Source organism: Piliocolobus tephrosceles, chromosome 4 (genome assembly GCF_002776525.5).
Source record: "Piliocolobus tephrosceles isolate RC106 chromosome 4, ASM277652v3, whole genome shotgun sequence".
In the NCBI taxonomy this organism is placed as follows: domain Eukaryota; kingdom Metazoa; phylum Chordata; class Mammalia; order Primates; family Cercopithecidae; genus Piliocolobus; species Piliocolobus tephrosceles.
The window spans coordinates 143063620-143085531 of record NC_045437.1 but is presented as its reverse complement, the minus strand read 5'-3'; the positions used below and the strand labels follow the sequence as shown (position 1 = coordinate 143085531).

The window sequence follows — 21912 nt, the reverse complement described above, 5'->3', positions numbered from 1 at the left end:
ACATGACATTAGAAAAATTTTTGAATGAAATAACAATATACTAAATGAAAGCAAGGCTTAGAGGGTCAATTACAGCCTAAAATGCATGTATTTGAAAAAAAGGAAAGGCTGAAAATAACTTTTATATGAATAACTCTATTAAAAACAAAAATGTAAGCCATAGAACAAGATATTTTAAATGCAAATGTACCACAAATGATGATAAAAAAAATCCTAATAGTAACTAAAACAGTAAAGGCAGCATAACAAAAAATGAGCAAAAGGCTAAGGGCAAATTGCATATGAAAGGCTAGTAAATATTTGAAAATTTACCCTACCTTCTTAATAATGAGGAAAATTAAAACCATAATATAAGGTATAAGAGTATGCCCTACATCCACCAACATGACTAACAATTATCTTTGTATGTTGGCAAAGATATGGAGAAACCACCACTTTCATTCATTATTGGTGGGAGTTGTGACAATTTACTGTTTGGTAGTAACTATTGATGCTGACTACATCCATACTCTAACATCCAGTAATTCTACTCCTCTGTATATTCCACCAGAAATGGGCCTATTTTTTCACAAACGACATGTAGAAGCACTATTCTTCTCAAAACAGCTCAGAAGTTTTAAGAAACAACATACATGTCCATTAATAATAACGGGGATAAGTATATTGTGATATATTATTTGAATGCTATAGAGAAATGAAAATGAATGAATTCTCCACGTAACATAATGGATAAATCTCACAAAGCTGAATAAAAGAAGCAGAAGAAGTCAGACAAAAAGGAGAAAAGATTGTATAATTTCTTTTTTTTTTTTTTTTTTTTTTTTTGAGACGGAGTCTCGCTCTGTCGCCCAGGCTGGAGTGCAGTGGCCGGATCTCAGCTCACTGCAAGCTCCGCCTCCTGGGTTCACGCCATTCTCCTGCCTCAGCCTCCCCAGTAGCTGGGACTACAGGCGCCCGCCAACACGCCCAGCTAATTTTTTGTATTTTAGTAGAGACGGGGTTTCACCGTGTTAGCCAGGATGGTCTCGATCTCCTGACCTTGTGATCCGCCCGTCTCGGCCTCCCAAAGTGCTGGGATTACAGGCTTGAGCCACCGCGCCCGGCCTTGTATAATTTCATTTACAGAAAAATTTTAAATGGTGATAGACATCTATGGTGATTGAAGTCAGAATAGTGGTTAAGTTTAATAGGATGCTGATTGGGAGGGGTCACAAGAAGTGGGGGTGTGAGATGCTGGTCTTCTTCCATTTATTCATCTGGATGGTGATTTTTTGAGTGTGCCACTTTGTGAATATCTATTGAATGGTATCTTTATTATTTGTACACTTCACTATGGTACATACCTATAACATAGTACGCAATTCTGTAACATAATGCTTAACAACCACAACAATAAAAAATTTTTAGTATATCTCACCAGTTCATTTCGTTCATCTCCAAGCAAGGTATTCCTGTCTTCTAATTTTCTTATAGTGGCATTCAATTCAGCTATTCTCTTTTGATTTCTTCGCAAATCCTACAAAGAAAAATTAAAATGGGGATTTCTTCAACAACACTTTTCACAAAGTTTGGGAATATCACTTATTATTCATAAAAGTAATACACTCAGTTCTCTTATCTGGCTCCTGAGGAGAGAATAAGATATTCTCTTATCCAAAGAGTAAATATTTACCCTTTTATAACTCTCAATATTCACCACTTGGGTTGACTACCACGCCAGGTTGTAATTGCAAATGAATTCCATGTGGCAGATACTCCCTGGAGCCAGGACTCAGCAGGGAGAGTGTAGAGGGTTGGATCAACTTATCAGAGCTGTGTCCTATGAGACCAAGGTCATGCTGTGATTACATAAGGTTAAAAGGGCATCCCTTGTGTCATAGCCACACATTGCTTCCCACAGCTTAGATAGCTGTCTTGCTATTACCATTAGCCACAGAGGGGAGAGATTAAGAGGTAGAGATGAATATTGTCAATTTCTTCATACTCCTGAAGAAAAAGGTCAAAGTGAGAAAATGGTGTATTACCTTCATGTATAAAGGGCAATAGTTTATAGGATAGACCTCGCTAGTATATTCTGCCCAATGCAACTGGCTTCTCCACTGGCAGAATGGCTATGAATTACCTTACACAGGGCACTCATGGCTTAATTTCATGTTTTAGAATTATATAGGACTCTTATTATCATATGCTAACAATTATATGATCATCTTACATTTTGATGATGTGTACTGTTGACAAAGTAGTTTCGAACACGTTATATTCCTACATTCATAATACCCTAAAGGATTCAGCAGAACAGGTAAGATTCAGGTAGGTAATAACTCCTTTAAGGTCTTGTGGCTAATGTCAAAAGATCATTAACTAATATGTATTAAGTGCTATGTGCCAGACACCATGCTCAACATTTTACATATTATCTCTTCTAATCTTTAGACCAGCCTTATGAGGTACTACGATAGCTTCTATTTTGCAGATGAGGAAACTGAATGGTGAAGTGGTTTGCCTAAGGACACAGAGTAAATGGCAGATTTGGGATTTGAACCAAAGAGTCTGACTCTAGAGCCCATTCTCTTGACAATTATTCTATATTGTGGGTACCTGTTAGCATCAGAACTAAAACTTACAGAAACTGCTAAATCCTACATAAGTACTCTTTCCACCATTTACTAAGATTATATACATATATATGTGTATATATATATACTTATTCTGAATATCAATTCATAAATTATTCATTACTTGGTTCTAAGTAGTACTTTGGAACCCCCCTTTGTTCCTAAATAATACATTTCCATCATTATAGCAGCTAAATAATTGGAAAGGTATAAGACATACATAGCCAACTGCATGTAAGCCCATTTCTATTGCTGCACTTCTGAAAATAATTTCTCATATAAAATGATGAAAACCCATGGAAATAAGTGGTAAGTTCTATCAGACAATAGGTCTTCAGATGAAGATTATAAATGGTTTTGTCTTTTATGCAGTTATACATTTTGACCCCTGTAAATGACAATCATCTTTATCAATTTCCAACCCAATTGTTCACAAAAGGGAAAATTACCAGTGTAGGCAAGAGGCAAAATATTTTCATCTAATTTATGTTTCTCATAATAGACTTAAGTTTGGATAGGTATTCCCTGGCTAGAAAAATTCTAGGAAGGATTTAAAGAAATATGTCTCATGTGATCTGCTAATGTACTGCAGACCATTTAGTCGTCTATGAGTTTAGAAAACCCTGTTCCCAAGATACTAGCTGATTTTATAGTAGGAGGTAGATTGATTTCTTTGTAGTAAACAAGAAAAGAGCTTAAGTAAAAGGTAAAACTTGGGAGCTAAATAAAAGATGACTTATGTGTTCTTAACTTCAAGTAGAAAGGACTTACAGGACTGCTGCAGTGTTCGGAACCATCACCTGCCCTTCCTGGAATTTCTCGTTTTGGGCTGCTCATGTTGCACTCAGCCTCCTTGACCAGAAACAGTTGTTCGTCCAAAGCCTCCTTCTGAAGTTGAAGTTTCTGTACATAGCCTGTCTGGGTCTCCAGTTCCTTTTCCAGGGAAAAGATAATCCTGTCCTTGGCTTTTATTTCATCCATCTGAATTAAATGAGACCCAGGACATTTTATTTAACAATGCTGTAAAGAAATACATTTTTACAATGGTATGAGTTTAACTTTTTTCATCTGATTGATACAGAAAAAAATCATGGATATGACAAGTGTATTGGTTTCATGAGTAAGATGAGGCAACACTGTGTAGTGAAGAAGTATCCTGGGTTAACCAGGTGTCAAGGAGAGTAACTTTTTTCTCTCTAGTAAATATTGTGAAGATGTTTTGATTCAATATATTGTTTGAAATAGTCTGGGTTAATTAGATATGCAAAGGAAAGTCTAACTTTAAAATGGCCATTAATTTTAATAAAGATGAACACTAAATATTCCATATAACGTTTCCTAGGACATTTTTTGACGTCACTTCTTCTTTAGGCAAATGGGTATTCAAATTCAATCAAAAATAGCTATTGCTGCTGTTAATAGCTTGTCATTTGTAACTGAAGAAACTTCAGACTTCCCAGTGGCCTAGTCATTTTCCAAGACTAACATGCTTGCATTCAGGTGATGGATTTGGAGGGAGGTCCTTCCACGGTTCATGTGTTGTATCTCTTTATATTCTCACTTGTATTTCAGAGCAGCCAGTTCTTAGCAACCATTTTACCATTACTATGAGAAAATCATGGTTGGGATTAACAGGAATAGAAAATATCTGGCAATATTAACCACTATTTTCCCTCCTGGGATATATTTATTGATCCCAATATGCATTTCTGCTAAGCCTGGGCATGGCCTCAGAAGGATTTCTCTACTAAAGGCTATAGGTATTCAATACCAATTGATTTGAGTTCTCTTGGAATGAAACCTTTTTGCCATCCTAGGATGAGAGCTAATGAAGTGAATGTCTATAAACAATTTTTAAAGAGAGCATAGCCATTGGGTGAAACCTTTCTTCTCATTTCACTATATTCTGTGTGTACATTCAAAATGGAGATAAGGAAAAGACATTTAATACAAACAACATTATGCTGTTTTGCTTTTTCTGAAAGTGTCTCCTTATGCAAAACAAATAATTTTGTATAAATTTTTCTTTGCTGTGTGCTCTTAGGCCACAAAATGTATTTGTAATAGAAATGGTGTTACAGTCACGTATTTTCCACATTTAAATATCTGTGAGCTATTGCCTTCGAGTCACATGCTTAAATTTTAGGTCAATTTTGAAAGAACTTTGGGCTAAATTCCGCATGATACTGTAATATCATCTGATAACTGGGTAAGAATTCAACAGGGAATAATAGCATTATTATTATTATTGTTAACTGGGAATAATAGCATTGTCTTTGGTTTCTGTCTCCTTGTAGAAGACTTGAGACCAGTGTTTTTCTTTTCTTTTTTTTTTTTTTTGAGACGGAGTCTCGCTCTGTCGCCCAGGCTGGAGTGCAGTGGCGCGATCTCGGCTCACTGCAAGCTCCACCTCCCGGGTTCCCGCCATTCTCTTGCCTCAGCCTCCCGAGTAGCTGGGACTACAGGCGCCCGCCATCTCGCCCTGCTAGTTTTTTGTATTTTTTAGTAGAGACAGGGTTTCACCGTGTAGACCAGGATGGTTTCCATCTCCTGACCTCGTGATCCACCCGTCTCGGCCTCCCAAAGTGCTGGGATTACAGGCTTGAGCCACCGCGCCCAGCCGAGACCAGTGTTTTTCTTAACTGAGAAGCGTGTTCATTTGTCAGACTTGTCATCTGGAGCATTACTTTTATTTGCAGGTTAACATAGCTCTAGTTACTTTTTATGAGTTAACATAGCTCTAGTTGATTTTTATGTACTCACCTTGCTAAACTTGTTGAGAAATCATTCCATTACTGCCCACATTCAGCCTCATCATCACCATCATCATAGCTGAAATTTATTGATCTTTCACTGTATTCAGGGTACTATACTCAGAGCTTAATATACCTTATTTTATAACAATCCTATTCAGTAGGTTCAGTCGTCATCATTTTACAGGTGATGAGTGAGGACCTGAAAGCTTAAAAACTTGGTCATAGTCATATGGCTAGTAAGTTGTGAAGCCTTACTTTTAATGGAATCATCTAACCATAGAGCCCATTCTGTTAGGTACTATGCTGTACTGGCTTTAAGATTATTCATATACTTTAAGCATTTCCCAAAATGGTTTCCTGTGGGATATATATTAATTAGTATTGAGAAAGCGTTATTGCATAGTGGTTATGAGCATGGACTCTGATCTCAAAATACTGAAAATCAACCAAAGCCCAACTTACATGGGAAAGGGAATACACCAGAATTCTCTGTGGAAATAATTCTAGACAGGACAACTGCCATTTCTCTCCCTTCCAGTTCCAAAAATGGAGCTTGGGGTAGAGGTACCCACAGAGCAAAAAGAAGGAAAAAATGAAGATGAGTATATCTGTGTTATCGAAAAAGTTTCCTATGTTATTCTGTGTTCATGCAGTTTGTGAACTACTCATCAGGTGGCTCAAATTTTACTTTTTTTAATTTTAATTTTACTTTAAGTTCTGGGATACATGTACAGAATGTACAGGTTTGTTACATAGGTATATATGTGCCATCGTGCCTTGCTGTACCTATCAACCGGTCCTCTAGGTTTTAAGCCCTGCATACATTAGGTATTTGTCCTAATGCTCGCCCTCCCCTTCCCCCCACCACCTGACAGGCCCCCGTGTGTGTTGTTCCCCTCCCCGTGTCCATGTGTTCCAACTGTTCAACTCCCACTTACAAGCGAGAACATGCAATATTTGGTTTTCTGTTCCTGTGTTAGTTTGCTGACTAGCTTCCAGCTTCATTCATGTCCCTGCAAAGGACATGAACTCATTCTTTTTTTTATGGCTACATAGTATTCCATGGTATATATGTACCACATTTTCTTTATTCAGTCTATATCACTGATGGGCATTTGGGTTGGTTCCATGTCTTTGCTATTGTAAATAATGCTGCAATAAACATACATATACATGTGTCTTTTAGTAGAATGAGTTATATTCCTTTGGATGTATACCCAGTAATGGGATTGCTGGGTCAAAAGTTATTTCTGATTGTAGATCCCCGAGGAATCACCACTCTGTCCTCAACAATGGCTGAACCAATCTACATTCCCATCAACAGTGCAAAAAGTGTTCCTCTTTCTCCACAGCCTCACCAGCATCTACTGTTTCTTGACTTTTTAATAATTGCCATTCTGACTGGTGTTGGATGGTATCTAATTGTGGTTTTGATTTGCATTTCTCAAATAATCAGAGATGATGAGCTTTTCGTTTGTTTGTTTCTTGGCTACATAAATGTCTTATTTTGAGAAGTGTCTGTTCATACACTTTGCCCACTTTTTGGTGGGGTTGTTTGCTTTTTCTTGTAAATTTGTTTAAGTTCCTTATAGATTCTGGATATTAGACCTTTGTCAGAAGGGTAGATTGCAAAATGTTCTCCCATTCTATAGGCTGTCTGTTCACTCTGATGCAAGTCTCTTTTGCTGTGCAGAAGCTCTTTAGTTTAAATAGATCCTATTTGTCAATTTTGCCAATTGTTGCAATTACTTTTGGTGTTTTCATCATGAAGTCTTTGCCCATGCCTATGTCCTGAATGGTACTGCCTAGGTTTACTTTTAAGGTTTGTATGGTTTGGGGTTTTACATTTAAGTCTTTAAGCCATCTTGAGTTGATTTTTGTATAAGGTGTAATGAAGGGGTCCAGTTTCAGTTTTCTGCATATGTCTAGCCAGTTTTCCCATCACCATGTATTAAGTAGGGAATCCTTTCCTCACTGCTTGTTTTTGTCAGGTTTGTCGAAGATCAGGTGGTTGTAGATGTGTGGTGTTATTTCTGAGGCCTCTCTTCTGTTCCATTGGTCTATATATCTGTTTTGGTACCAGTACTATCTTGTTTTAGTTACTGTAGCCTTGTAGTAGAGTTTGAAGTCAGGTAGTGTGATGCCTCCAGCTCTGTTCTTTTTACTTATGATTGTCTTGGCTATACAGGCTCTTTTTGGTTCCCTATCAAATTTAAAGTAGTTTTTTTTTTTTTTTTTTTTTTAATTCTGTGAAGAGTGTCAATGGTAGTTTGATGGGAATAGTGTTGATCTATACGTTACTTTGGGCACTATGGACATTTTCATGATGATGATTCTTCCTATCCATGAGGATGGAATGTTTTTCCACTTGTTTGTGTCCTCTCTTATTTCCTTGAGCAATGGTTTGTGGTTCTCCTTGAAGAGGTCCTTCATGTCCGTTGTAAGCTGTATTCCTAGGTATTTTATTCTCTTTGTAGCAACTGTGAATGGGAGTTTATTCAGGATTCGGCTCTCTGCTTGTCTATTGTTGGCGTATAGGAATGTTTGTGATTTTTGCACACTGATTTTTGTATACTGAGACTTTGCTGAAGTTGCTTATCAGCTTAAGGAGTTTTGGGCTGAGATGATGGGGATTTCTAAATATAGAATCACGTCATCTGCAAACAGAGATAATTTGACTTCTTCTCTTCCTATTTGAATATGCTTGATTTCTTTCTCTTGCCTGATTACCCTGGTCAGAACTTCCAATACTATGTTGACTAGGAGTGGTGAGAGAGGGTATCCTTGTCTTGTGCTGGTTTTCAAAGGGAATGTTTCCAGCTTTTGTCCATTCAGTATGATATTGGCTATGGGTTTGTCATAAATAGCTCTTATTATTTTGAGGTTTGTTCCATCAGTATTTAGTTTATTGAGAATTTTTAACATGAAGGGATGTCAAATTTTATTGAAGGCCTTTTCTGCATCTATTGAGATAATCATGTAATTTTAGTCAGTGGTTTACATTTATTGGATGGATTACATTTATTGATTTGCATATGTTGAACCAGGCTTGCATCCCAGGGATGAAGCTGACTTGATCATGGTGGATAAGCTTTTTGATGTGCTGCTGGATTTGGTTTGTCAGTATTTTACTGAGAATTTTCACATCGATGTTCATCAGGGATATTGGCCTGAAATTTTCTTTATTTGTTGTCTCTGCTAGGTTTTGGTATCAGGATGATGCTGGCCCCATAAAATGAGTTAGGGAGGAGTCCCTCCTTTTAAATTGTTTGGAATAGTTTCAGAAGGAATGGTACCAGCTCTTCCTTGTACCTCTGGTAAAATTCGGCTATGAATCTGTCTGGTCCTGGGCTTTTTTTGGTTGGTAGGCTATTAATTACTGCCTCTATTTCAGAGCTTGTTATTGGTCTATTCAGGGATTCGACTTCTTCCTGGTTTAGTCTTGGGAGGGTGTATGTGTCCAGGAATTTATCCATTTCTTCTAGATTTTCTAGTTTACTTGTGTAGAGGCGTTCATAGTATTCTCTGATGGTAGTTTGTACTTCTATGGGGTTAGTGGTGATAGCTCCTTTATAATTTTTTATTGTGTCTATTTGGCATGTTCTTTTCTTCTTTATTAGTCTAGTTAGTGGTCTGTTTTGTTAATTTTTCCAAAAAACCAGCTCCTGGATTCATTGATTTTTTCCAAGGGTGTTTTTTGTGTCTTTATCTCCTTCAGTTCTGCTCTGATCTTAGTTATTTCTTGTCTTCTGCTAGCTTTTGTATTTGTTTGCCCTTTCTTCTCTAGTTCTTTTAATTGTGATGTTAGGGTGTTGATTTTAGATCCTTCCATCTTTCTAATGTGGGCATTTAGTGCTACAAATTTCCTTCTAAACACTGCTTTAGTTGTGCCCCAGAGATTATGGTACATTGTCTGTTTGTTCTCATTGTTTTCAAAGAACTTCTTGATTTCTGCCTTACTTTTGTTATTTACCCAGTAGTCATTCAGGAGCAGGTTGTTTGATTTCCATGCAGTTGTGTGGATTTGAATAAGTTTCTTAATCCTGAGTTCTAATTTGTTTGCATTGTGTCTGATCTGAGAGACTGTGTGTTGTGATTTCAGTTCTTTTGCATTTGCCGAGGAGTGTTTTACTTCCAGTTATGTGGTTGACTTTAGAATAAGTGCGGCATGAGAAGAATGTGTACTATGTTGAATGTTGACCTGGAATAGAGAGTTCTGTTTTACTAGGCACACTAGATCCAGAGCTGATTTCAAAGTCCTGAACACTCTTGTTATTTTTCTATCTCATTGATCTGTCTAATATGGACAGTGGGGTGTTAAAGTCTCCCACTATTATTGTGTAGGAGTCTAAGTCTCTTTGTAGATCTCTAAGAACTTGTTTTATGAATCTGGGTGCTCCTGTATTGGGTGCATATATATTTAGGTTAGTTAGCTCTTGTTGAATTGATCCTTTTACCATTATGTAATGCCCTTCTTTGTCTTTTTGATCTTTGTTGGTTTAAAGTCTGTTTTATTAGAGGCTAGGACTGTAACCCCTGTTTTTTTTTTTGCTTCCCATTTGCTTGGTAAATTTTCCTCCATCCTTTTATTTTAAGCTTACATGTGTCTTTGCATGTGAGATGGGTCTCCTGAATACAGCACGCTGATGGGTCTTGAATTTTTATCCAATTTGCCAGCCCATGTCTTTTAATTGGGGCATTTAGCCCATTTACATTTAAGGTTAATATTGTTATGTGTGAATTTGATCCTGTCATTATGATGCTAGCTGGTTATTTTGCATACTAGTTGATGCAGTTTCTTCATAGTGTCATTGGTCTTTATATTTTGGTGTGTTTTTGCAGTGGCAAGTACTGTTTTTTTCTTTCCATATTTAGTGCCTCCTTCAGGAGCTCTTGCAAAGCTGGCCTGTGGTGATAAAATATTTGCTTGTCTGGAAATGATTTCATTTCTCCTTCACTTATGAAGCTTAGTTTGGCTGGATATGAAATTCTGGGTTGAAAATTATTTTCTTTAAGAATGTTGACTATTGGCCCCTACTCTCTTCTGGCTTGTAGGGTTTCTGCTGAGAGATCTGCTGGTAGTCTGACGGGCTTCCTTTGTAGGTGACCTGGCCTTTCCCCTTGGCTGCCCTTAACATTGTTTCTTTCATTTTAACCTTGGAGACTCTAATGATTATGTGTCTTGGGGTTGATCTTCTCATGGAGGATCTTAGTGGTGTTCTCTGTATTTCCTGAATTTGAATGTTGGCCTGCTTGCTAGGTTGGAGAAGTTCTCCTGGATAATATCCTCAAGTGTGTTTTCCAACTTGGTTCCATTCTCCCCATCTCTTCCAGGTACTGCAGTCAATTGTGGGTTCAGTCTTTTAACATAGTTCCATTATTTCTTGGAGGCTTTGTTCATTCCTTTTTTTTTTTTTTTCTCTAATCTTGTCTGCATACCTTATTTCAGCAGATCATTTCCAAACTCTGACATTCTTTCTTCTGCTTGGTCAATTTGGCTATCCATACTTGTGTATGCTTCACGAAGTTCTTGTGCTGTGTTCTTCACCTCCATCAGGTCATTTATGTTTCTCTCTAAACTGGTTATTCTAGTTAGCAGTTCCTGTAACCTTTTATCAAGGTTCTTAGCTTTCTTGCATTGGGTTAGAACATGCTCCTTTAGCTCACAGGTTTTGTTATTTACTGACCTTCTGAAATTTACTTCTGTCAACTTGTCCATCTCATCCTCCATCCAGTTCTGTGCCTTTGCTGGACAGTTGTTGTGATCATTTGGAGGAGAAGAGGCATTATGGCTTTTGGAATTTTCAGTGTTTTTGCACTGTTTTTTCCTCATCTTTGTGGATTTCTCTACCTTTGATCTTTGAGGCCGATGACATTTGGATAGGATTTTTGTGGGAGGGTCTTTTTGTTGATGTTGTTGTTGCTTTTTTAGTTTTGTTTGTTGTTATTTGTTTTTCTTCAAACAGGCCTTTCTTCTGCAGGTCTGCTGGAGTTTCCTGGAGGTCCACTCCAGACCCTTACTGCCTAGGTGCCACCAGTGGAGAGACTGCAGAACAGCAAAGATTGCTGCCTGCTCCTTCCTCTGGAAGCTTCATCTTAGAGGGGGACTGGCCTGATGCCAGCCAGAGCTCTTCTGTATGAGGTGTCTGTCGGCCCCTGCTGGGAGGTCTCTCCCAGTCAGGAGGCACAGGGGTCAGGAACCCACTTGAGGAGGCAGTCTGTCCCTTAGCAGAGCTGGTGCGCTGTGCTGGGAGAATCTCCCTTGTCAGGCTCAGCCACTCTCTTCAGAGCCGGCAGGCAGGAAAGATTAAATCTGCCAAAGCTGCTACCACAGCCGCCGTTCCCCTCAAGTGCTGTGTTCCAGGGAGATGACGGTCCTGTCTGTAAGCCCCTGAATGGAGCTGCTGGATTTCCTGCAGACAGACCTTGCCTACTGGGGAGGACTCTAGAGAAGCAGTCTGGCCACAGCCGCTCTGGTGAATTCCACCCAGTCCAAAAAAACTCTCAGTCTCGTTAGCACTGTCAGGGGAAAACTGCCAACTAAAGCCACAGTAATGATGGTCACTCCTCCCCCGACCAAACTCGATCATCCCAGGCCGACTCTAGACTGCTGTGCTGGCAGTGAGAATTTCAAGCCAGTGGTTCTTAGCTTGCTAGGTTCCATGGGAGCATGGGAGGGGGACTGGGACCCGCTGTGTGAGACTGCTTGGCTCCCTGGCTTCAGCCCCCTTTCCAGGAGATTGGACGGTGGTCCTGACTCATTGGAGTTCCAGGCGCCGTTGGAGTATGAAAAAAAGAAAATCCTGCAGCTCAGTGCCTGCTCAAACAGCTGCCCAGATTTATGCTTGAAACCCAGGGCCCTGGTAGTGTAGGCTCATGAGGGAATGTGCTGATCCATGGATTTCAAATATCCATGGGAAAAGTGTAGTACCTTGGGCAGGTAGCACAGTCTCTCACTGCTTCCCTTTGCTGGGGGAAGGAGGTCCCCTGGCTGCATGCACTTCCCACATGAAGCGACGCCCCACCCTGCTTCTGCTCGTTCTCTGTGGGTCACACCCACTGCCAAACCTGTCCCAGTGAGATGAACTGGGTACCTCGATTGGAAAAACAGAAATAACCTGCCTTCTGTGTTGGTCTCGCTGGGAGCTGCAGACCTGAGCTGTTTCTATTCGGCCATCTTGGCCTCTTCCCTTCAGGTTGATATTAAGCGGGATTTCATGCCTACTGCAGCAATATGCCAGTGAAAGGCAGTCGTGGAAAAAGTTAGCAGATCAAGTGGATATACTTATAGATTTTATATTGAAAACCGTCAACAAATGAAAATACTTAATGCAAAGCTGCCTTTTCATTGGATACTTACCTGCCAACTCCAGAGTTCAAAGTCCTGATTCTTTCTTCATCAGCCACTGTGGTTTCAAAAACCAAAGGCAGGGCAGAGACCAATATTTCTGCACTGTGTTTGGTCTTTATCGTCAAACAGTCAAACTCATAGAATGAGTTGACATAAAGAATTCAGAAAATGTGGCAAAGGCAATATTTTACAGTTACACTGTATTAGAGTACAAAGAAAATTAAACATTAACTTTTAAAAATGCTCTGTGGTAACCACTTTGAATTTAAAATTAAAAGCCTAGAGATATCACCCAAGGAACATAATTAGAATTCTCAGAAAGTAATTGCTCAGAACTGGAAGACAAAAAAGTAAAAGTGTAGTTTTTCCTTAAAAAAAAACCTTACTTCCAGAGAAACATAAAGTACATTCTAACAAGCGAGAGTTGATGTGATAACATTAAAGTAAAATGTAACAGATGCTAAACATCTGAATGCAGATGAGCATAATTGTTTTTGGTCTAAAATAATTAAACAAGGTCAACCTAGGACATTTAATTTTCATGTGATAATTATATTTGTATTATAGTTAAGCATAGTGAGAGGCCTATCTGGTTTTTGGTCAAACACATTAGAAGGAAAGACCAACTCTGCAGGGGCTGAGGTAAGTCTTGGAAACTATAAAGAGCAAACAACCTAGTTAAGGATGACAATTTAAAAATTATAATGGCTCCTGTTTTAAATGACTCCTGTATACTTTGGGAAAAATATCTATGTTTAAAATGACGAGGGATTTTATAGTTTTGTATCTTTTTTCAGTCATGGTTTTTGGAAAAAAAAGACTCAAGATGTTCTCAGTAGCTGCCGTTTTCAGACATCATGAAAGTCACAGAAACTTCTCCTACCCTCTATAAAAACAAACAAAGAAACAATAAAACTCTGTAAAGGAAAAGCCCACAAAAACATGCTGACTTTAGAAGAATCCATGATTTATAATATTTTTATAAATATCTAAGAAAACAGGAGTCCTTTCCACATATATGGTCCTTGGAGATACTTTCTGTATATACGGTCCTTGGAGAATCCAGTTTTTATGAGAAAGGTGATTTCCAAAATCTCTTACACTTTACAATATCAATTTTGGCCGGAGCATATCTCTCTATTGATCTACCTACCTCCATACTGAGCTATCTTGGATAGAGCACTGGACAAAAAGTAGGCACTGTTTACAATCCACTGACAAGAAAACACACGACGAAGCAAATCCCACAGCACTCTGAAACCTGGAAGAGATGGGTTCTACATAGGTCTGATGGGATTACTGTACTAACCAGCCTCCGAATATCCCGCTCCGACTCCCACTTGATCTTCGAGATGGCTTCTTGGTGGGACTGATGCTCACTCCGAAGGTCCCCAGCCTTGATTTTATCTGCTTGGATCATATTGCTCAGAGCCTCGTCCACCTGCTTCTTGGCCGTTTTCAGGTCCGCAATTTCCTGTAAGAGCTTAAGACGCTCTGCATCAAACAGTTTCCGGGCCTCCTCCCGGGCCTCAATGGTGAGCGCTGTCCTTACTTTGTCACTGCTGCCGTCACGGAGAGCACAGAGAGCAGACTTGAGCCTCTGGATCTCTCCATCACGCACCTTCACCGTCCTTGACATCTCCTGCTCGTGCTGCTTGATAAGGTTCTCCCTCACAGCCTGCAGCTCCTTCATCTTCTCCTCATGGAGCTTGGCTTTGAGTTCTGTCACCAGCACCGTGTGCTTGCGCTGCTCCAGCTCGCGAATCCTCTTGGCTTCTTGAGTCTTCTCTCTTTCAAGCTTTGATACCTAAAAACAGAGAGGCAAAAGGATGAAGAGAAATGAGTCTCAAAGGACAGGTGTGCTCCTAGGCAGGATTTGCAGCTCAGGCCGCTGTGATCTCTTAATTCCTCATCTCTTTTCCAATTCCAGGCCCTCTGAGAAAAAAGAACTACAGGCCTTGAAGCTGGGAATACAGTGTGTAAAAGGCGGAATTACCTGAGGATATTTAAATTACTTTGTTCAGATGAATATTTGATGTTCTGGGGCCTTACTATGCAATGTGTGGTCTGCAGACAAGCAGCCTTGGTATCACCCGGGAAGCATGCTAAAAGCACAGAATCCCTGGCTTAGCCCCAGATCTATGACTCAGAATGCGCATTTTAACAAATGCCCATGCGATTGGTATACACATTAATATTAGGAAGTATCGCTGTCATGGTTTTCCCCTTTACGGGGAAGATTGCAATGCAGATCACCTGGAGAACTTTTTAGACTACACAACCCTAGCTAGATCCAAACTAATAAATGTGTGTCTTAGAATAGCTCACAGTTTGATATTGTGATCAGCCTAATGAATTAGTGCCTAAAGTGATATTATTGAGCATCCCCTTCCCTCTTTTTTTTTTGAAGGGATGCTGCTGCTGCTAAGGAGGTGAAAAATGAAGACAGTTGATAATACCCTCAACCTTACCTTTGTTAGTATGGCAGGTTAGTTTCATCCCCAAATTTTACACACACACACACACACACACACACACACACACACACACAAACACCACCACCACCAACAAAACTGCAGATCATTGGGTCCTTTCTCTGATGAAGGACTTTAGTGACCATTGTTATTTCTGAATGCGCCATGAATGTCTCTTTGAGCCCCTTTTCACTCTCACTCCTCCCTTCCTGCCCCCGCAAGCCAACACTCCAAGTAGTTTGGTAAAATATTTCAAATGAGCTTTTTACCTCTCAGGAATTCTGGTTTAAAACTATTCCATGGTTTGCTAAATTTCCGGTGATAATATAGGCCTCCTTGTAGATTAGCAATGGCACTGCCTATTGATCTAATCTGGATGTGAGTCTCTGATTCAGTAGATCAGGTGGGGCCCAGACATTTGTGTCCTGAAAAAGCCTCTTCGTGATCCTGTTCTGCTGTTCTCCCCCACCTCATCTCTGCTGCTTCTCTCTGTCTCTGTCTCCTCTCTCTGTCATACACACAACCCCCGCAGGCACACACACACATACACAGAGTAATCTAGAAAAAGGGGGCCAGGCGCAGTGACTCACATCTGTAATCCCAGCACTTTGGGAGGCTGAAGCAAGTGGATCACCTGAGGTCAGGAGTTCGAGACTAGCTTGGCCAACATGGTGAAACTCCATCTCCACTAAAAATACAAAAATTGGCTGGGCATGGTGGCAGGCACCTGTAGTCCCAGATACTTGGGAAGGTTGAGGCAGAAGAGTCACTTGAACCCAGGAGGCGGAGGTTACAGTGAGCCAAGGTTGCACCATTGCACTCCAGCCTGGGAGACAGAGTGAGATTCCGTCTCAAATAAATAAATAAATAAAAGTTAAAAAAAAAAAAAAAAAAAAAGAGAAAGGGAAGAAAACTGGGGAGTCCCAGGAGTAATAGCTAGTTGAGTGATATTGAGTCTCCACCATTTGTAAAATTGGAGGGTTTTACAAAATAATAGTTAAGACCCTCTCCAGCTGAAAAATCTTAAGATTGAGACTCCATATTGTAACCATTATAATATAAAGTTTCTGTGATGGTTAATACTGAGTGTCAACTTGATTGGATTGAAAGATGAAAAGTATTGTTTCTGAGTGTGTTTGTGAGGATGTTGCTAAAGGAGATTAATGTTTAAGTCAGTGGACTGGGAAAGGCAGACCCACCATCAGTCTGGGTGGGCACATTCTAATCAGCTGCCAGTGCAGCCAGAATAAAGGCAGGGAGAAGAAGGTGAAAAGACTAGACTGGCTTAGCCTCTCAGCCTACATCTTTCTCCTGTCCTGGATGCTTCCTGCCCTTGAATATCGAACTCCAAGTTCTTCAGCTTTGGGACTCGAACTAGCTTCCTTGCTCCTCAGCTTGCAGATGGCCTGTTGTGGGACCTTATGATCGTGTAAGTCAATACTCGTTAATAAACCTCCCTTTATATATATACATCTATCCTATTAGTTCTGTCCCTCTAGAGAACCCTGACTAATATACAGTGTCTGAGATTTTACTCACTTTAATAGTTTACCTACCTTTAGCTAGAACAGTATTTTCTAAGTTTGCATAGTATTTTATGAACAGTTTATTTTTAAAGGCACAGCAATTATTCCCATGATGGTTATTCTAAAAGAGGTTGGGGCACAAGGGGACTTGGTGAAATAAGCAGCCAGACATCCTCAAACAACCATCCTCTGATCTCATCTCCAGCTTACACCTATAGTCCCTTCGTGGAGGCCTCTTCTCTCTTAGGCTCTAGACCTGTGCTGTCCTATGTGGCGCCCACTAGTTACCATACTGCAAATTTGAACTGAGATTTTCTCTCCATATAAAATATACTCTGGATTTCGAAGACTTAGTGTGAGGTAAAGAATGTAAAATATCTCACTTATCACTTTTATATTGATTACACATTGAAACTATGTTTTGGATAAATTATACTAAACGATATTATTACAACGGATTCTGTTTCTTTTTACTGTTTAAAATTGCAGCTAACAAGAAATTTTAAAATCACAGATATGGCTTGCATTTGTGGTTCATGTTATATTTTTCTTGGACAGTGTTGCTCTGGAGTTCTTAGACATTCATTTGGTGAATCTAGCTTTCCCCACGCTACTGGTGATATTCTCTTAGTAAAGCTCAGTTCTTGTCTTACTTATGTGTCTGCTCAAAACCACCCAGGCTCTTTTATGTTGTGGAATAAAATCTAACAGCTCAGCTTCACCTTTCAGGCTCCAAGGAAGGTTTGGTTGGATTTCCAGCTCCTACTTCTCCCTCTCTGTCTCCTCACCTGTCCCGTGCTCTAGGTAGGAGAGGGGTTTTACTATTTTCTGCATATGCCTTGTCTCTCGTTCTCATATGCTGACAGTTTCTTCTTCCTGACTTATGCTTCCATCAGCTCCTTTTGGGATCCTCACATTTCTCATGGCCTGGCTAGATGTCATCCTCTCCTGTCATGCCACCCTACTCACCCAGGATAAAGCTCATTTCTCCTACCTTTGTCTTCTCCGTATATTTTTGAAACACCTCCTTACTAGTGGTTTTCAGTTTCCTTTGCATTTTTTTTTGCCCACTTGTCTGTCCTCATCACCTCCTCTTCTACCCCTACCCGAGACTGTTAACTTTTAGAAGGTTGCCAGTGAGCCATCCTCATCTTTGTGTACCCAGTGGCTCCCAGAACAAAATATAAGAAACCAGGTGGCATGTGTGGAATTAAAGGATGTATGCCATTATATCTCTCTGGCTAGGCCCCTAGCCAGAGGCAAGAATAATATTTTCTGTCATACAGTTTAGAGAATACAGACTTGCAGGGTTACCAGATCAGCCCCTCCTCAACCCCTTCCCAGTATAAAATGACAACAAAACAAAACCCTAACATATAAGAATATTCACTTCTCTCTGCTAGGTGCTTCTCTTGGTGCTTCAATAAGGACAATCTAGGTCTTACTCTGCATCTTTCTAGAGTGGAAGTGGGCATCTTCTAGATTGGGGTGGGCAAACTACCACCTAAGAGTCAAATCCATCCTGCTCCTGTTTTTATAAATAAAGTTTATTGGGACACAGCCATGCCATTCATTTACATATTGCTTAAGGCTGCTTTCATGCTACAATAGAGTTGAGTAGTTTCACAGACTGTCTAGCCCACAACGCCTAAAATATTCACTATCTTACCCGTCACAGAATTTGCTGATTCTTATTCTAGATAATGCATTTTTTGAAAGGAAAAGCCTTATTTTCTACTGATTTAGAAACCATGATAATTTGCCTTCCATAGAAGACCTTGGGAAAGTTGCTTTAGCTCAAGTGATAGGAATTTAGTCATCTTCAATTTCTGCAGGATGCTTTTACACTAGGCATCTGGAACCATATCATGACTGCAACAGCTGGTGGTTAACAAGGGAAACTTTTGGCCATTCTTCTGAGAACAGTGAAAAACTGTAGTAAAAATGGACAAAGGGTAAGAAATCCTGGGTTTGTATTCCTGTTTCACCATTTGCTATCACTAAGAAAGTTGCTTTATCCTTCTGAGGATTTTTGATTACACTTAAAAATGTTTGTAACCGGGTTACTTTTAGGGTTAAACTAGATCGTGTATGGAAAAGTACCTTGAACTGTAAAGTACTATGAAGTGTAAGGTAATATTATTACTGGATATAGTAGGAGATACTCCTTGATCTAAAATTATTTATGTCAAATTTTCTGGAGACATCATATTGTATCTTCCTGTAATTCTGTCATTTACCCCAAATTATTAACTCAAAGCTTTTGCATGAGGACTGAAGGGGAGATGAAGAAAATTGTTTTTAAAAAAGTAAAAATACAGGCATATGAAACATATATTCCAGACTGAAGACAAAAACAGAAACAAATACTGTCTATTCCTTAAAATAATCCATGAAAACTAAAGAAAATTCAAATGAATTGAGTAACATTTGACTTTTTTTATGTTTACTTATTTTGGTTGTCATGAAAACGGACACTTTTTTTTGCAGGATTTCTAGGTATGGCTTCTTTTTAAGTCTGGAAGAAGTGTTTCATTCTGAAGAAAAGTCAAACAATGTGATTGAAATTTTGGGGTAAGAAAGCCAATAAAAATTTTCTGAAAATTATTTGCAGTGCAGATGGTACCACTAAGGATATAGATTTAAATATCATAATATAAATCTTAAAATGAATATACAAAATGATGAACCATTCCTGAGTAACAATGAAATTATAAAGATGATAATACTTTGAAATGAAGAAAATTATTTAGTAGAAGAAAGAAATCAATTTTGATACATGGATATGTTTTATGGAGAAAAATTTCAGCTCAACCATATAATAGCTAGCATTTATTGAGGGTTTAATATGAGTTAGGCACCTTTCTAAATAGGCTTTACACACATCAGTGTATTTAACCTCCTGGGCAGCTCTGTGATGTAGGAAGTCTTTGTTTCATCACAATTTATGATGAGAAAAGTGAGAAACAGTCTTTACATAAGAACAATGTAAAGAAGAATCACTAAAGTACATTGCGGGGTCAGGAGCCGGCTCCAGGTCAGATCCTACACCTCCTTGTTTGCTCTGAAACCTTGGACACCTTGTGTCTGTACCTGAAACCTTGCTTCACCTCTGTCAGCCTCAATTTTCTCATCTGTAAACTGGGGTTGTCGATATCATTCTCATATGGCTATTGTGATGACTGACATAGGCAATGGATCAAAAGCCCTGTGGAAAAGCTGGGACACATAAGAGATTAATAACTATTAATACAATCCCACCAACAGTGTAAAAGTGTTCCTATTTCTCCACATCCTCTCCAACACCTATTGTTTCCTGATTTTTTAATGATTGCCATTCTAACTGGTGTGAGATGGTATCTCATTGTGGTTTTGATTTGCATTTCTCTGATGGCCAGTGATGATGAGCATTTTTTCATGTGTCTGTTGGCTGTATGAATGTCTTCTTTTGAGGGATTGTAAACTAGTTCAACCATTATGGAAAACAGTATGGCGATTCCTCAAGGATCTAGAACTAGATGTACCATATGACCCAGCCATCCCACTACTGGGTATATACCCAAAGGATTATAAATTATGCTACTACAAAGACACATGCACACGTATGTTTATTGCGGCACTATTCACAATAGCAAAGACTTGGAATCAACCCAAATGTCCATCAGTGACAGACTGGATTAAGAAAATGTGGCACATATACACCATGGAATACTATGCAGCCATAAAAAAGGATGAGTTTGCGTCCTTTGTAGGGACATGGATGCAGCTGGAAACCATCATTCTTAGCAAACTATCACAAGAAGAGAAAACCAAACACCGCATGTTCTCACTCATAGGTGGGAACTGAACAATGAGATCACTTGGACTCGGGAAGGGGAACATCACACACTGGGGCCTATCATGGGGAGGGGGGAGAGGGGAGGGATTGCATTGGGGAGTTATACCTGATATAAATGATGAATTGATGGGTGCTGACGAGTTGATGGGTGCAGCACACCAACATGGCACATGTATACATATGTAACCTGCACGTTATGCGCATGTACCCTAGAACTTAAAGTATAATAAAAAAAAAAAAAAAAAAACTATTAATACATGGTGGATGTTATAATATTAATTTTAATAAATATTGTGTATATAGTAATATTACACACTATTATAGTAATACCAGCAACATAAATATAAAAGTCCCCATATCATCTTGATAAGACTAATATTACTATATTACATTATTAAGATGGTAACTGTTTTTCCAACAGAAAGAGATGTTCAAAGATAAAGCTGAGTTTCTTCAGTATGTATTGTGTTCTCTGGCATTGGCAGCATCTAATCTTGACGTGGAAGACACTTGGGGTGCATGTGGGCCTAAAGAGTGACAAAGAATGGTGCAGGGTGGGGTAGGGTGAAGGGGAGAGCGCTCGGTAGGGCTCTGAATGATAGGCTTCCAATCCCTTCTATCCTAGAGGTTCTATGGGAAAAAAAAGGTCATCAGTAAAGTTTAATCCTACCAAGGAAAGGTTACACTATGACAGAGAAAAAAGAATGTACGACTATCTTACATAGATCTCATGTTGTATTTTTCTATTCTGTCCTACTTCTGGTCTAGCCTTTGCAAAATGCCAATGTAAATTCTGCCAAGAGAAAGATAGTGATGATGTGAGCTTTAAAAGTGATCTTAGAAATCTAGGATTAAAAATTGGACAGCTCAGTCAAAGGTAAGGAAAAGGTTGAGAGGTTATCAAGGCAAGCTAAGCTAACATAAACTTTGGCCTGGATTATCTGCATTGGATGTTTCTGGAGGAACACTGTAAACTGGCAGGGATTTTCAGGGGCACAAAGTAACTCTCAGAGAGGAGATGTGAAGGAGTCGCTCTAGGAAGGTTGCTTACAAGGGAAATCCTATACAACCCTTATACAATCCAGTGCAAAGGATTCTATCTTTAAAATTTCTTGTTTTGAGCTACTTTTGCTCCCTGAAAACAGAACTAAACGAGTAGACAGGACAATATGCCCCATCCCAAATTTGGTACCTGTATCTGGAGGCTGTGGGGACAGTCACTCGAGGGTACAGAGTGTTGGCTGATTTTCCGAGAATGCCCTAGAGGCAATAGAGGGCAGTGGAATCAGAGAGTAAGCATTACCTTGACCACCATCATCTTACAGAAGACAGGAATTGCCATCGCCGCTCCT

General features: G+C 39.4%; 2 protein-coding genes across 8 annotated transcripts in view; one reads left to right on the top strand and one right to left on the bottom strand.

Annotated features, from left to right (window-relative positions):
• The window catches only part of LOC116418773, a 103481-nt gene extending 88388 nt beyond the window's left edge, over positions 1–15093 (top strand). The window contains exon 4 of the mRNA XM_031935490.1: positions 13520–15093. Within this exon, the coding sequence (XP_031791350.1) occupies positions 13520–13561 (42 nt within the window). The 3' untranslated portion in view covers positions 13562–15093. The remainder of the gene's footprint in view (positions 1–13519) is intronic.
• The window catches only part of JAKMIP2 (janus kinase and microtubule interacting protein 2), a 188108-nt gene that overhangs the window by 59253 nt on the left and 106943 nt on the right, over positions 1–21912 (bottom strand). For 6 of the 7 annotated variants that reach the window (XM_023226954.1, XM_023226958.1, XM_023226959.2 and 3 more), the window contains 3 exons: positions 14032–14529; positions 3387–3596; positions 1418–1516 (listed from right to left, as the gene is read on the bottom strand). In XM_023226954.1, coding sequence (XP_023082722.1) covers positions 1418–1516; positions 3387–3596; positions 14032–14529 — 807 coding nt within the window. The other variant, XM_023226960.1, reaches the window with a different exon arrangement.